This window comes from Sugiyamaella lignohabitans, chromosome C (genome assembly GCF_001640025.1).
Source record: "Sugiyamaella lignohabitans strain CBS 10342 chromosome C, complete sequence".
Taxonomy (NCBI): domain Eukaryota; kingdom Fungi; phylum Ascomycota; class Dipodascomycetes; order Dipodascales; family Trichomonascaceae; genus Sugiyamaella; species Sugiyamaella lignohabitans.
In genome coordinates this window covers 337566-352705 of record NC_031671.1, presented here as the reverse complement: position 1 = coordinate 352705, position 15140 = coordinate 337566, and the positions used below count along the sequence as shown (strand labels likewise).

Genomic DNA, 15140 nt, shown 5'->3' with positions numbered 1-15140 from the left:
CTTCGGGCGGCTGGGGCTTCGCCCCAGACCACTCCTCTCGCTACGCTCGAGTAAGTCTGTATACGGTGCCAGTGATCTCCTGCGAAGCAGGAGCTACGGGGTCTGGGGCAGAGCCCCAGCCGCCGGAGGCAGCGTTGCAAGTACAGGGAAATATTAACGTCTATAAATTACAAATGCTCAACGAGTAGTTTGGCTCCTTTGTTGTCAGCCGAGGCAGCAGTGATGGCCTTTTTGTGCTTCTTGAGGACCTTGACAAGCGTCGCCTTATCGGCGGATTCGAGGTTCTCGACAAGAGATACTACCACGAACGAGCCATCACCAGTGGCCCACTCGGCAGGAAACTCCAAGACCTTGGTCAGGAGAAGAGCTTTGAAGTTCGTGGGAGAAGAAACAACATTGGCTCTCTTCTCTTTAGCGTCCCAGTGTCCATCTTGCACCAGAGTACGCAGTAGACGGGTCGAGAATGGCTCGTGAATCAAATGAGTGCCGTTGTCGGCGTCTGGAGATGAGTCACCGAATGCACTGGCAACCGACTCTAGAGCTTTTTGACGGTCGTCTTCGCCAATACCGTATAAAAGAGCCTCAGCAACAAACTGAGCACCTAGCGATTCCTTGAGAATGGTACGGGTGTTGGCACTGATGGCTTCAAAAAACAGAGGTGAGAACGCTTTCAAAAGCTCAGTTCTTCTGACCTCGTCGTCTTTCTTAGATGTAGCAGCCTTCAACTCGTCCAGCTGGTTGAACTTTTTAATGATAGTGGGTGTAAAATAACGTGGTGATAGTCCTAACAAAAGATATAGGAATGCTCTACGTCCAGTCTTCGACACAATGAGTGAGTTGATGTTCTCCTTGAGGTCAGCTGTGAACGACTTGGATACAAGAACGGTATCATCAACAGATCTGAAAAGTGCAATAAGGACAAGGTAACCGTACTCGTCAGATGCCAGCTTGGAGGCAAATGGCTTGAGACTCCTAACCAGACCCTTACGTTCCTTGGCTGTGGCAATGCTGAGAACACGGCAGGCGACCTGAGAACCTTCGTTGGTATGGACAATCTCTGCGAATTGCTCGGTTATAAGGTCAATAAATACTTCTCTTTCAGATCCAGTGGCATCGATGTTTTTCACATATTCCAACATGGCGGCATGGATGATAGTGAAACCAATCGAGCCCTTGTTGACAGCAGAGGTGATAACCTCGTTCAAGTTCTTCATCAAGTAGGGGCGCTTATCAGGGTTCTCCTTGATGATATCTTCAAGTGACTTGTCTTTGGCAATATCCTTGAAAATGGCAAATTCCGATCCGTAGAATTCACTAATGATTTGCGATTTATGAGCAGCTGTTGAATAGTCTCTATAGGCATCTTCAATGACATAGGCTCCTTCCTTGTGCTTGATGAGCTTTCTGAAACTGCCATGCATTTCACTGAGAACACCATCACGAACGTCACTAGATCCGTAGTGTAAAAGCTTGACAAGCAAGTATTTACCATAACTGCTCTTGGCCAGTTCGACATATGATCCCTTGAGAGCCTTGGTGATAGCTAATCTCTTTTCCTTGTCAGCATATTTGAAAATAGTTTGAACAACACGAGAAGCATCGTGCTTAAAAACAAGCTCTTTGACTTTATCATGACACAGCTCCCATGCTTGGTCCACCAACTTCTTACGGACTTCAGTGGGGACACCAGTCTTTACTCTCAGTCTTTCCCAGATGTTCTTGATCTGTTGAATCTCTACACCACCACTACGTTGGAGTTTACGTTCTTGTTGCAGTTTCTTTTGTTCAGCTCTCTGTTCCTTAGATCTAGCAGTCTTGGAACCGTCGTCAGCCAGTCCCTCTTCATCCTCTTCGCCATCTTCGCTACCGTTGCCTTCTTCGTCGACCTCTTCATCTTGATCCAACTCATCTTCCTCATCATCGTCCTTATCAAGTTCATCCTCATCGGAATCATCGCTACTTAGGTTGATACTCTCATCATCACTGCTAGCAAAATCATCTTCATTCTCTTCAGACTCTTCAACAACCTCTTCCTCTTTCTTTGCCTTCTTCAACTTGCCATTGGTAACAGGCTTCCTGCTTTCAACAGCAACAGCCTTTCTCTTAGTACTCAGCTTCACAGCGGTTTTGCCCATATTTAAATATTTTCAAAATCCACTGAATCTCCCAGAACAAATGTTTCAATAGAGACTGACTGCTGCTAAACAAACCCCGACTGGAATACCGCTAATAAAATAATTTTTCAGGATCGACATACATCTGCAGGATTTTTTTATACACCCGCAGGGCTGGTAGGGTTCTTATCTTATCTTTTGGACGATGATCAGGGTCTCAGCTGGTTGACCAGCTATAACTTCGAACCAGTTTTCACTGTTCCACCCACTTAGCCAGAACTTTTATGTACCAGATTATGTGCTGAATAGTGATAAGTTCTAGGGATACAGAATCCAAAGGTTCAGAGATACACACTCAACCGACGGAGACGCAGACTTTCTACACCCCTGATATGTACTATATTAAGAATAAATTAACAGCACCCGCCTTTACGTTTCGTGCTAGCATCTACATTTAGATTTATGAGACCCGAATTGTTGGCCTTAACACCATGACCCTTATCTTGAAGGTTGTACCTGCCACCCACTATCTTGCTGTGAATAGACTGTGCCACGCTTGTGTATGCCTCTAAAACATTGTCTCCAGTTTTGGCAGATGTCTCTAGGAAGTGAGATATTCCATTGCTATCAGCCCACTGTTTTGCTTCTTCGTATGGCACCTGTCTCTGATCTTCCAGGTCTGATTTGTTCCCTACTAGACAAATATTGATCTCTTCATGAGCCTGTTCTCGTATATCATTGAGCCACATGCTGACTTGGTCAAAGGTCTGCCTCCTTGTGACATCATACACTAGAATACAACCAGCGGCATTACGAAAGTAGGATCTTGTTACTGCTCGAAAATGTTCCTGACCAGCTGTGTCCCAGATTTGCAGCTTCATATGCTGGTTCTCGCCTACTGGTATGATTTTCGACCCAATCTCGGCTGCTATTGTGATGTCATGAATATCAGAGAATCTATCGTCCGTCAATCGTATCGTCAGCGACGATTTTCCGCATGCACTATAGTGTTAGTGGTCTTACTTATGAGGCCCATGCCTTGAACCCGCTATCAAAATCCAATGATATTATTCTTTTCAAATTGGTTCCACTCGGATATTCAAATTCACTTGTCACATATTCATACAATTCTACACTTACGATTCTCCTATCATTACTGCAAGCTTGTTAGTATTAGTTCTTCAGAGCCGTGATCCAAGCCGAGGAGCTCAAATAGCAAGCCAAGCTCTGGAAAGCAACTCACCTATTTTCGCAATGAAATCCCAACTTCTTGACGCCATGGTAGTTGTAGTTGTATATTTCGAAAGTCAATACTGGATGGGTCGTCCTCTACGAGTTTTCGACTGGAGTATTATATTTACTTGAATTAAAGATTAAGGGGGTTGGTTTCGATTAGTCTCTATCTAGTAATGCTGCATGCTACCTACCATCCTATGTCAGCCGTTTACCGGTTATGTATGTAGTCCTAGAAATATAATTATAAGCCACGTGAACATTGATTATAGACTCTGAAGTATTGGAAAAGGCGTCAAAAGGCTTTGATCTATAGCTCGCTCTTTCTATGTGGTTTAATTTCACGGTTTAATTCTCAGATCATGAGAGACCCAGGGTAGCATCTTCGGTCTCTAATCCAAAGGACCCTGCATAAACTTTCTTCAAGTTACGCACCATATAACAAGAATAGATCAGATTTAAATTGCTAGAAAGACCAAGTCAACACAATTTTTTCTCTTCTGTTAGATTTATAGAGAGATGCTTATTTCTGGTTTAAGTTCTGATCTTGAGACATCCAAGTTGGTTTAGCTGCTAATCTGAATGTCAATACAGACTTGAATAATTGCTTCATCTAACTTTAGAATCTTTGATGGTAGTATTTACCTGTCGCTCAATTCACTCCGTAAAGCAACCAAAATTGTCACAATTTCAATAATCACGATGAATCCTGCTGTCCTTGTCATTTTCTGATACAAAATGTCTTTAGAAATATAAAGCACATTTTCAAGTCATAATTCGAATACAGTAGACATACATTTCAACTCACTCTAAATTCTGAAAAGTGTGTCAATAGCATGTTTACTGGGAGGACAATAACTCCAATTCTAACTAGTGTTCATCGGCGTTCAGCAGACATTCCTCATTCGGAGAGAACATTTTCTCTAGTGCTCAATATCGGGGCTGGAATATCGAATGAACCAAGACAAAATCTACCTTCTGGAAAAGACCCACCTTCACTTTTGTTTACTAACTTTAATATCACACTCAATATAAGTTGGCAGTGCTGCATGTGGCGTGTGATCTACATGCTTCTAGACGAGAGGGAGATCGCGATTATCATCTATCTCGCATTTACTCTTCATGTTTGAAATTGTTGCTTCCCGGCAGCACCGATACGAAGGAAAAAGTGTTGAAAAATGGACTCGGCCATCCAGACTGTCAATGACAATATCCAGTCCATTCCTGGATATGATTATGTCATGACGGCATGGGGTGAAGCGGCTGGTGAATATATTGAAACCAAAGGTAAATATTTCCTGGATCGTTGCTTGTTAGATGGCAATTCTGATTATTGCATTTGTACAGAATCTTTATAAGAAAAGATAGTAGTGGATAGTAATTACAACGCATAATATGCTCTATAATTAATTACAGTACTGATTACTAACTATTTAGACCCTTTTTTTGAGACAAAACCCAACGGCGACAAGGTACGAAGGAAACCACCTCAAGGCATAAACGAACATGATCAAAAGATTTGGAAAAAGATCATGAAAAAGGCATGGACTCATGACCAATGCTTTTTGGGCTGGTATTGGCTTCAAATAGGGGTTGGCTCTGCTCCTTTGGCAGCATTGATTCCTGTAATTGGCCCTACGTGCATGTATGCAGTACATTATAGGCTTGTATCACTGGCAGAAGAACTAAGGGTGCCAATTGATATCCAGTCAAAAATGTCTGGAAATATTCTCCTTGATTTTGTTATCTCATTGTTTCCAGTTTTGGGTAGTATATTTTGCTGGATGAACGCATGCTCGTCTCGCAATGCTGCTATGATTGATAGCTTTCTACGTAAGCGGGCCATTCAACAGCAGCGCGAACGAGGCGAGTTCCAGCTTGTGGACCAGCGTCGGTATACAGAACATCAAAAGCAACTCGAACAGCAGCGACAACAACAACAACGGCAACAACGACAGCAACAGCCCCAGAGACAGCAGCAACAGTTGCAAGCTCAAACTCAACCTCAAGCACGAGGACAACCACAAGCTCAAGTACAAGCTCAAACACAACCACAACTACAGCAGTCGCTACCTCAACAACCACGACAAACACAACCAGTGCCTCGTCAAACCTTACCACCTATCACTCCAGTTGTTCAATCCAAAGCGCCAAAGAACTATCAACAGCGTCAGCAGTATCGCGACCAACAAATCAGCCAATGGCAGCAGACTCACAGACAACCACAAGTCCCTGATACAAGCAATGCTCCTCAATGGCAAGCTCCAAAACAAACTCGTGCTAAAAAGGGTCAAGTGGGTCAAATGGAATCTGGTGTTCTGTAAATTAACGCACCCACTATTTATTGTATATTACTATTACTACTATTATTATATATAAACATTATATAAGCATACACCGAGCGTGATCTCTGAGTGATTTCTCTGGTGACTTTTAAGAAACTCCTCAAACTTGCTTTTCGAGACGATGCTCACGATATTTCAAGCAGACGAAAAGCGTTACTTGAAATATCTATTATTAGCCTCAACTGGTTAAATCTACTAAAACTATCATTGAAAATGACAGTCTCGCAGCGATCCCTTACATCTGAGCATTAACCTCATCAGGTTAAAAATAGTGGAACTATCAAAATAGCTAAGACTGTCACTAGGAGTATCGAGCCAACTCTTTCGTTTTCAATTCAAACGAACTGGCAAAAGATACTGTTCCAGATAAAAGTCCCGCGCACCATCCAGTACACTACACAGTGAACCAGCGGTCCATCAGAATCAGTTCAGCTGATCCACAATTCCATATCACAATTCCATATCTTCACGTGCAGACTGATGATGCGTGAACTAATTTATCTCTAGCCTATAACCTTGCGTCATAGAAACTCCCAACACACAACAGAAAAGTAACACCACCTTGCATGTTACCAGCTCTCACCACAGCACGATGCGGTTTGTGAACGGATCATTGCTCCTAACCCTCAATGGCCCTGACTGATTGTCAAGGCATATATATATTTTCATTTTTTCTTGTTTTCTCCTTCTTCTTCAGTACAGATAATCTCTTTCCTAGTAGTAACTAAACAGATATCTTTCGAAAAGCGTAAGTGGATGGAAGAAGCTTGAGACTTGGATCAATTGAGAGAATGTGAATTGCACGTTGAATCAGCAATTGCGCAAATACATCAGTTAGTATGAAGAAAGCTTTCCATTTTCCGAGACTTGTGAGTTTTTATTTAGGGACTTCAACTTCTGGTAGATTATGAATTGTTTATTCTAGTAGATATTTGGTTAGTTTCTTTCAGTTAGGTTTGAATGGACAATTGGGCTGATTGTGAATTTTTAATTTTTAATTTTTTGATTGAGGTATACTCGGTACCTACGGACTTTGTTTATGCTCTTGTCAGTACATGTGGTATGACGAGTTTTTAATTTTCCATTGCTACATTTAATGTCTCAATTGTTTATATATCCATTACTTTTTGGCTATTTTATGGTTGTTTTGTGCTTGCGTTTTAATTGCATTCTCTTAACATCTCTTTCTTATTGACCTTGCTCTCTTTGTTTCTCATGCTAGTACCGAGTGCTCTTATCTAACTCTTTTATCAGATCATGTCCACTCATAAGCTCATCCTCGTCCGTCACGGTCAATCTGACTGGAATGAAAAGAACCTTTTCACCGGTTGGGTCGATGTCAAGCTCTCTGAAGTCGGTATCAAGGAGGCCACTCGTGCTGGTGAGCTCTTGAAGGAGTCCGGCCTTAAGCCCGATATTCTCTACACTTCTAAGCTTTCTCGTGCTATTCAAACTGCCAATATTGCTCTTGACAATGCTGACCGTCTTTTCATTGATGTCAAGCGTAACTGGCGTCTTAACGAGCGTCACTACGGTGCTTTGCAAGGAAAGGACAAGGCTCAAACCTTGGCCCAATACGGCAAAGAGCAATTCATGACTTGGCGTCGTTCTTTCGATGTTCCTCCTCCACCAATTGCTGACGACTCTGAGTTTTCTCAAGCTCACGATGAAAGATACAAGGATGTTCCTAAGGAGGACCTTCCCAAGACTGAGTCTCTCGAGTTGGTCATCAAGCGTCTGTTGCCTTACTGGCAATCTGATATCTCCAAGGATTTGCTTGCCGGTAAGACCGTTATTGTCGTTGCCCACGGTAACTCCTTGAGAGCTTTGGTCAAGCACCTCGACAACATCTCTGATGAAGATATTGCTGGTCTTAACATCCCTACTGGTATTCCTCTTGTCTATGAACTTGATGACAACCTCAAGCCTGTCAAGAAGGCTGAGTACCTCGACCCTGAGGCTGCTGAGGCCGGAGCTGCCGCCGTTGCTGCCCAAGGTTCTAAATAAATTTTTTAGTCCAAGACAATTACAATTAATTAAGGTTTTGTAAAGATTCGTTGTTTTATTTTTCTTATGTTGTTGCCTTGCTTCCAGCAGTGCGTTTGGTCTTTAGTTCACGATAATAGACAGCAGGGGGGCTGCGAATAGGCTGTGTATGATGAGAATAAATAAATAATCTATAAATATAAATAATGCGTTATTGACCCTTGGGTCTGTACAATTTGAGAAGGAGTGACGATGTGACTACCGACACTGAGCTCAAAGCCATGGCGAGAGAAGCCCAAGCTGGACTCAATCGGGAGTTGTGATACGGGTAGATAACTCCAGCCGCCACAGGGATGCCAATTAGATTATATATCAGGGCCCAGGCAAAATTGAATTTAACTCGTCGGAATACTACTCGAGAAATGTCTAGCAAATTAAGCAGACTGTACAAATCCGATTTGAGAAGAACAAACTTAGCCGACGTCAACGCCAGGTCGGAACCTGAACCAATTGCAATACCAACATCCGCAATGGACAAACTTGGTGCATCATTGACTCCGTCACCAACCATGGCTACAATAGCTCTGGCGCCTCCCGGGGTACGTTTACTATTGCCTGACTTCTGCAGCCATGTCACTTTATCAGACTTTTCGGCAGGCAATACACCAGCAATCACATTTTCTGGTCGAATAGAGACTTGAGCCGCGACTGCTTTGGCGGTTATTTCGTTGTCTCCAGATATCATCCAACATTCAATGCCACGGCTCGTCAAGGCTTCAATAACTTCTTTCGACTCCGGTCGGACTGCATCTGCTGCTCCCATAACAAGTCTGATTTCAAAATTATTTCTGTCTTTAGAAGTGGCAACCAGTATCACTGACTTTCCTTGAGCTTTCCACTTATTCATGAGGTCATTCGTTTCGTCATCAACCTTGGAATTATATTTCTCCAGCAATCGTTCATTGCCTAAAAGAACCTTGGCGATCTCCGGTCCGTCTATCTCAGCTTCCAGTCCCATACCAGGAATCTCTTCAATTTTCTTCACAGCTGGAGAATATAAAGCTACTGTGTCATTCTTGGCCTCTTCTAATGTAATTTGTACAAAATTGCGCACAGCGATGCCTAGAGGATGAGTAGACGCTCCCTCCATGGTATTAGCAATTTGCAGCAGCTCCAGTGATATTGTGCCTGTAAAATGATGATCTGTGATTTTAGGCTCTCCACCTTCTGTCAGAGTACCTGTTTTATCGAAACATATAATATCGATATTAGATCCTTCCTGAAACGCTTCACCACCACCACGAGCTAGAATTCCATACTTCGCAGCAAGTCCTGATCCAACAAACAATGCAGTTGGCGCAGCAAGACCAATTCCACAAGGACAAGCAACGACAAATACCGAAATAGCAAATTGCAGAGACCAAACTGTCCACCCACCAACATCGATATCCAAATATCTCTGAGGAAGAGATCCCGATAAACCAAGTGCTAGCCAAATCACCCAAGTGAGTACAGCAATAAGAGTAACCACGGGAACAAATATACCAGTAATTTTCTCTGCCACTCGTTCTATGGGAGCTCGATGTAATTGCCCTTCTCTAACAATAGACACAATACTGTTCAATAACGAACCTTCTTCAATGGCTTTGATTCGTGCGACAACCGCACCTGTTCCAGTGTTGATGGTTCCTGCGAAAATCTCTTCTCCAACACCATGTTTCACTGGTCTACTTTCTCCTGTCAGAGTCGATTCATCGAACGTGGATTGTCCATCTACAATAATTCCATCCACACTACATCTTTCTCCTGGTAAAACTTTGACATAGTCTCCTACCTCTACCATATCAATAGATACAGCTTTGCTTTCGTTATGCAGGTAATCACTCAACACTGTCTGACCCTGTTCGGGTTCAATAACATTAACAGTATCGGGTCTTAAATTGCCCAGCATAGACACTGCTGACGCGGTCTGAGCCTTTGAATAAGCATCAATGCATCGGCCCATTAGCAAAAAGAATGCCAAGAATACAACAGAGTCAAAATATGTGCTGGTATAACCCATGACCTCCTTAGGTTGACTAGTTGCACTAAGAATTAGTAGTGCTATACTGGCGAAATAGGCAATGGTGATACCAAGAGACATCAGCAAGTTCATAGATCCAAATCGAAACAATCGGCGCTTCCAAGAGGCACCTCCTCTCCACAAACTCCATATCTCTTTTAGAGCTTTAGTATGGAATAGATCTGCTGCGAAGAAATATACAGGAGTAGATAAGAAAAGCAATGCCCACGTCGACCTACTCACCCCTCCAGCCCATATCGGTTGTTCAAAATAAGTTCGTAACTTCGAACCTTTTGGAACCAAATCCATCGCCACCACTCCGATAATAAAAGTAGGTACAAGGGATAAAAATGTTAAGAACAGGCGCTTGTAGAGCTTCATTTGCTCTCGTTTGGCCATTTCTATCGATCTTTCCTCCAATGTTTTTGGGTGTACCACGCTTACATGGAAGTTATCTGATATCTTTTCAATATTTTTAAAAATTGATCGTATGGTAACATCTGGAGGTGATGGATAATAGGTGAATTTGATAAACGGATCCTTTAACGACACTTTATGCGTTACTACTACCGTGTCACCATATGACTTTAATACCTCATTAACGTTATCAGGACAATGCCTGTAGTTAGTTAGTATCAATGATTAAAATTCTTGCTCTGTCTCTTTCAAATACTTACTCGCAAAACATTCCCTTGATAGACAAGTTAACAGTCCGGGAGGTCTTGTTCTTTGCATAGTCGACCTCGTTGACTTCTATTAAATCGTAATCATATCCCATATCTTGGATTTTCTCTTTTAATTCATCAGCCATTTTAAGATCATTGATTGTGAAAGTTCCAGAGTTTGTCAAGAGACTAATATCAGCTTCCTGGAGATAAGGCAACGGGCCTACCTGGTCCTTTATTGCGTTCACACAGGACATGCATGACATTCCACTTATGGAAGCTGTCAGCCTCCATGATTTATTGGATTCAACAGGTGTCAGCTCAACTAGCTCACAAGTATACCCAATATCATTGATTATCTCCTGGATCTTCAAAGCAACCTGTTTGTTCGGCACCAGAGCAACAGCTGATTTGTTTATAAGGTCAACGCCAATATCGAGAAGCTCTGGCATCTGTTCTTTAACAGTAGTACTAATCGCCGTCGTGCAAGCAGCGCATGTCATATCTCCAATAGAATAAATAGCTCTAAACTGAGTAGCATCTGAAGAGGCATCCATGACTACAACCATGTCTTCATCTTCTTCGTGAATTACGCTACTGCCATCTGTGATATCCTTTTCTTTTTCAAAGTAATGCAGAGCCTTCTTAAGGCTGGACCTTGAACTCTCTGAAGATGCTTTGCTTATACGGCATTGGTCACACTTTTCTAGATGAGCACGAGACTTCTGCCAATACCGTATTCTACTAGGAAGCCAAATTGAACTTGAGCCATGATGTGATTCCTCCGGATCCTCAGAAACATCAGTAACGATAACATCAAAGCCCTCCTTATCAAGAACCTTTGCAATATCTCGGCTGGTTATCTCTTTTGGAGAGACGACGGATACAGTGTCATCGTGCAGTGATACCTGAACTTCTGTGATCCTTGAGTCCATATTTACTAATAGATCATTTATCGCTCTTTCACATCCCTCACAGTGGAGATTTTCCACCACAAATGTATGAGTAACTAATTCCATTCTCGCCGTAAATTCATCAAAAAGATAATGTAGATGAAGAACCTAGTTGCAGCAGCTTGGATCTAATATATATCTGATCTGTAACGAAAATAAGCTGGTCGATCAGGGACCAAACGGCTGCATGTTGCTCTATTACGGTTATCAGATGGTAGCGATAATATCTCAACCGTAACAGGTAATGATTATCTTGTAGCGAATATATCTCAGAAGTTCCATCTGTTGCTGTAACAGAAGCTAAATGCTTTATGGTTAGGAAGCAAATAGAAACAACAGAAAAAAAATGCTGAATAATTGTTGGTATGAATACTATGATAGATTTTACAAATATAATATATAATCTGAATATTTGGACCTTGACATGCCCTTACCCGTATCTTGGATAAGCTTTCTCTCTGACTGCGACTCGATTGCGTTTATATTACAAATATATATCTAGTCCTATTTAACGGTTCGCGAAATCATGGGTTCGGGCATTTCAATTGGCCGTTCTACCCGCCGGTTACTGTAGCTTGAATGGGAAGCTTCATATGGTTCTGCTGAATGATGATCAGGTGATTTTATTGTGGGCTTTATTAGTGGCTCATGATGAGGTTGTTCGTCAGTTACTGTGAAGGCAGAATATGTTATCATACGGTCGGCCATAGCTGTATGACAATTGTTGTAATGGGTTGGATTGTTATTAGCTAATGTTGATGATGATTTTTGAAGCAAATAATCGATGCAACAACTAAGCTCTATTCTGTACTCATTGATCTCAATAGATATGTGTTGTTGTCGTAGCTTTTCTAATCCCAGTTTTAGATACCCGAATAATAGCCGGAAACTGAAGTTAATAGTCAATAACGCCGAATTGAATATGGATATGATCATGCTTTCAATAAGATCACCTATATCCGTTTCTCGTAATACTCTTGTATCTTCGTGTTTGCTATCAAACCACTTTTGTTTGGCCCTCTCGGTTAGATAGAATTCAGGATATGTACCATTTTGCTGCGCGTTCTCGATTATATATCGCAACTGCTTTTCTGTCACAATTGGAACCAAAGATTGGTCATTTCCTGCTGGTATTTTGCAGTATAAAGGTACACCATCGATTTGAACGGTAGAGTCGTAGTGATTAGGAGGGATTAACAAGGAATAATTGCCAACTATGTTAATCTCCAAGTCGTCATATGGTGACAGACTATGTTGGTAAGAAACTTGGTTATAAGAAGAACCCATTATTATTTTTCGAAGTCTCCATTGTTCAACACTTAGATCGTTAACATGAATAAATTACTACATTTTTATGGCATTTTAACTTTACTATGATTATGGGACTCTAATATGCAGTATTCATAATTCTACAACTCTAAGGGTTTAATAGAACCAGATCTTTCCTTCTCAGCAGTGTTGTACAACTTAGTACAGATCCATGTAGAAGCGTACATGTTAACACGATCAATACTCGTTCCAGAAAATCTGGTGGCAGCTGATTTACAAGAGAAACCTTGTGATTCAAAAGTCTTAATGTACCATGGGGTCTTAGAAGAACTTCTAAGCATGACTCTTCCTCCCTTGGCCAATGATTTATTAAGGGCTTGAATCTCCTCGACGGCCAGCGTTCCAGTAGGTTCAAACCAGTCCATATGGTCCATAATTATGGCAACTGTCAAAGTTCCAGGGGCCAATCTATCACTGACATCATTAATGGTATCAGTGTGAAGACGAATAGTGTCCAAGGCTCCCTTCCGTTTGGCGAGATTAAAGTAGCCCTTTTTGGTGATGTAGTCTGGGCAGTTCTTTGGAGAGTATGAGCCAGTCAAACACAAATGGTAGAAATAATTGTCATCGGAGATCAAACTTCTTGAAATAAGAGGATCAATAGTATCGACAATGTATTGCAAAATACCACCTTCGATCATATTTGCTTGGTTAACGGGGACACCAAGAGCTTTCCAAAGAAAAACGGGGTTTCCGAGGATCAATTTACAGAAGATAGGGTTGAAAAGAGCAGGTCTAATAGATTCGTTCCAAACCTTGAGCTGTTCCTTGATAGTTTGAGTTTTAAGAAGACGCTTGACATCACTCTCAAGACCCAAGGCGAAGAAAAGCCATCTGGCAATGCGGATAGCCCAACGAGTGGATCCACTGTCGTAAAGTCCCTTTGTTTTAGGGTCCAAATATTTCTTGCCATTCTTGATCCAGAATTGTAAAGCATGTGAAGAGAGATGGGGTGATAACTTGGTAACTAGAATCTTCATGAAATCTTCGTGCTTACCATCACCGAAGATTTTCCAGACGTCTTCAAATGGTAGACATCTTAAAGAAGCTAACTTGAGCTCCATAAGATGGTTTTGGTGAGGATTGAGATCGACACCGTGGATACGCTTGGGAGGATTCTCCATAGCAGCGTAGGTAAGAATGTTGTCACCGGCAGAGGTAATAGCGAGAACAACATCAGAAGGACCGAGATTCAACAAATTAATGTCTTCACGAGGGTCCTCCCAGGTGAATGCGTAAATGTATTGGTTGTTGAATTGATGGTAATGAGGGTTCTCAGCGTCGTAGTAAATACGCCAAACCTCAGATTGGTAGTAGAATGAAGGATATGGCAAATTGTGCTCCATATTAATGACGGTGGCCTCATAACCCTTGGACCGAATTTGAATTTGTTCTTGATTGGCAAGAGCATCTGAGCTGGCATTAGAAGGAGCAAGATAGGGAGATTCGGTAGCCAAAGCGTTAAGTCGGTACATGAAATCTTGGGATCTATCTTTATCGCATCCAATCCAAATATAGTAGGGGATTCCACCAAGAGACTTATTTCTCATGTTAAGACTCTTGATAGTACCAAAACGGTATTCGAGGTAATCACGACGAGAAGAATCGAGGTAAACTCTGTCAAACTCAAACCACAAACGCCAGAAAGTTCTGGAAAGCCAGTTGACATGTCTCAAAAGAACACCGCCAACAGATGTGGCTTTTCCATTGAGAGTAGCGTTGGATTGAACATAGAAATCAACAACTGCAAAAATACTGTCGCTATGAACCAATTGGCAGATCCTGTCGATCATGGAGTAGTAGCTAGGGATCATCGATAAGGAGTATGATAAGGTGATGAGATCAGCACGCGTTTCCTTATTGGGAAGTTGGAAAGTAGTAGCATCGATGCAATGAACATGAACATTAGACCAACCTCTAGCAGCGAATCTGTTTTGAGCAACCTCACAAAGTGAAGGAGATAAATCGACCAAGTGAATTTCCTTGAAGGAAGTGATTGGAACTACTTCGTTCATCTTTTCGATATTCCAACCAGTACCACCACCAAAGTCGATCCAAACAATATCTTTGCTTTTCTTCAAGTGGGACACACTCAATGAAAGCATTGTGTGACGACCTTTTAAAAGCTTCTTACGGGTAGTATCATAAATTTTAGCCTGACCCTTGTAAAAGCTCTCTAGAGCGGATTTTTGATCTGAACCCACATGACCAATGGGTTTTAAAAAGCAGTTCCAGGCAAACTGGGCAACTGCCTTGGCGGATGGGTTGGTAATAATTAATGCCAGTGCTAAGACCGCTGCTGCTGGCAATATCAAAGTCAACATAGACGACATGATGGTTTAAGTTTCAAAAGATACCAGTTAGACAACTGTTGAAGAGTCTTTTTTGATAAGATATAAGAAACGACTGTTGAAAGAAGTGAAAAGATAATGACTGTAGACTAACGACGAAGG

General features: G+C 41.8%; 6 protein-coding genes across 6 annotated transcripts; 1 reads left to right on the top strand and 5 right to left on the bottom strand.

Moving 5' to 3' along the window:
- Nucleotides 1-167: 167 nt before the first annotated feature.
- PUF6 (Puf6p) lies at nucleotides 168-2135 on the bottom strand (the record flags this gene model as incomplete). Its single annotated transcript, XM_018880848.1, has 1 exon — nucleotides 168-2135. One exon carries the CDS (start codon nucleotides 2133-2135, stop codon nucleotides 168-170), a length of 1968 nt encoding a protein of 655 aa, XP_018733498.1.
- Nucleotides 2136-2527: 392 nt separating this feature from the next.
- Nucleotides 2528-2995, bottom strand: YPT1 (Rab family GTPase YPT1; the record flags this gene model as incomplete). The annotated part of the gene is made up of 1 exon (XM_018880847.1): nucleotides 2528-2995. One exon carries the CDS (start codon nucleotides 2993-2995, stop codon nucleotides 2528-2530), a length of 468 nt encoding a protein of 155 aa, XP_018733497.1.
- A 3954-nt stretch (nucleotides 2996-6949) lies between these two features.
- On the top strand, nucleotides 6950-7699 carry GPM1 (phosphoglycerate mutase GPM1; the record flags this gene model as incomplete). Its single annotated transcript, XM_018880846.1, has 1 exon — nucleotides 6950-7699. The coding sequence occupies one exon, from the start codon at nucleotides 6950-6952 to the stop codon at nucleotides 7697-7699; it is 750 nt and encodes a 249-aa protein (XP_018733496.1).
- Nucleotides 7700-7889: 190 nt separating this feature from the next.
- On the bottom strand, nucleotides 7890-10049 carry CCC2 (Cu(2+)-transporting P-type ATPase CCC2; the record flags this gene model as incomplete). The annotated part of the gene is made up of 1 exon (XM_018880845.1): nucleotides 7890-10049. The coding sequence occupies one exon, from the start codon at nucleotides 10047-10049 to the stop codon at nucleotides 7890-7892; it is 2160 nt and encodes a 719-aa protein (XP_018733495.1).
- Nucleotides 10050-10413: 364 nt separating this feature from the next.
- AWJ20_3813 (uncharacterized protein) lies at nucleotides 10414-11340 on the bottom strand (the record flags this gene model as incomplete). Its single annotated transcript, XM_018880844.1, has 1 exon — nucleotides 10414-11340. One exon carries the CDS (start codon nucleotides 11338-11340, stop codon nucleotides 10414-10416), a length of 927 nt encoding a protein of 308 aa, XP_018733494.1.
- Nucleotides 11341-12767: 1427 nt separating this feature from the next.
- On the bottom strand, nucleotides 12768-15020 carry TMT1 (Ubiquinone/menaquinone biosynthesis methyltransferase ubiE; the record flags this gene model as incomplete). Its single annotated transcript, XM_018880843.1, has 1 exon — nucleotides 12768-15020. The coding sequence occupies one exon, from the start codon at nucleotides 15018-15020 to the stop codon at nucleotides 12768-12770; it is 2253 nt and encodes a 750-aa protein (XP_018733493.1).
- Nucleotides 15021-15140: the final 120 nt, after the last annotated feature.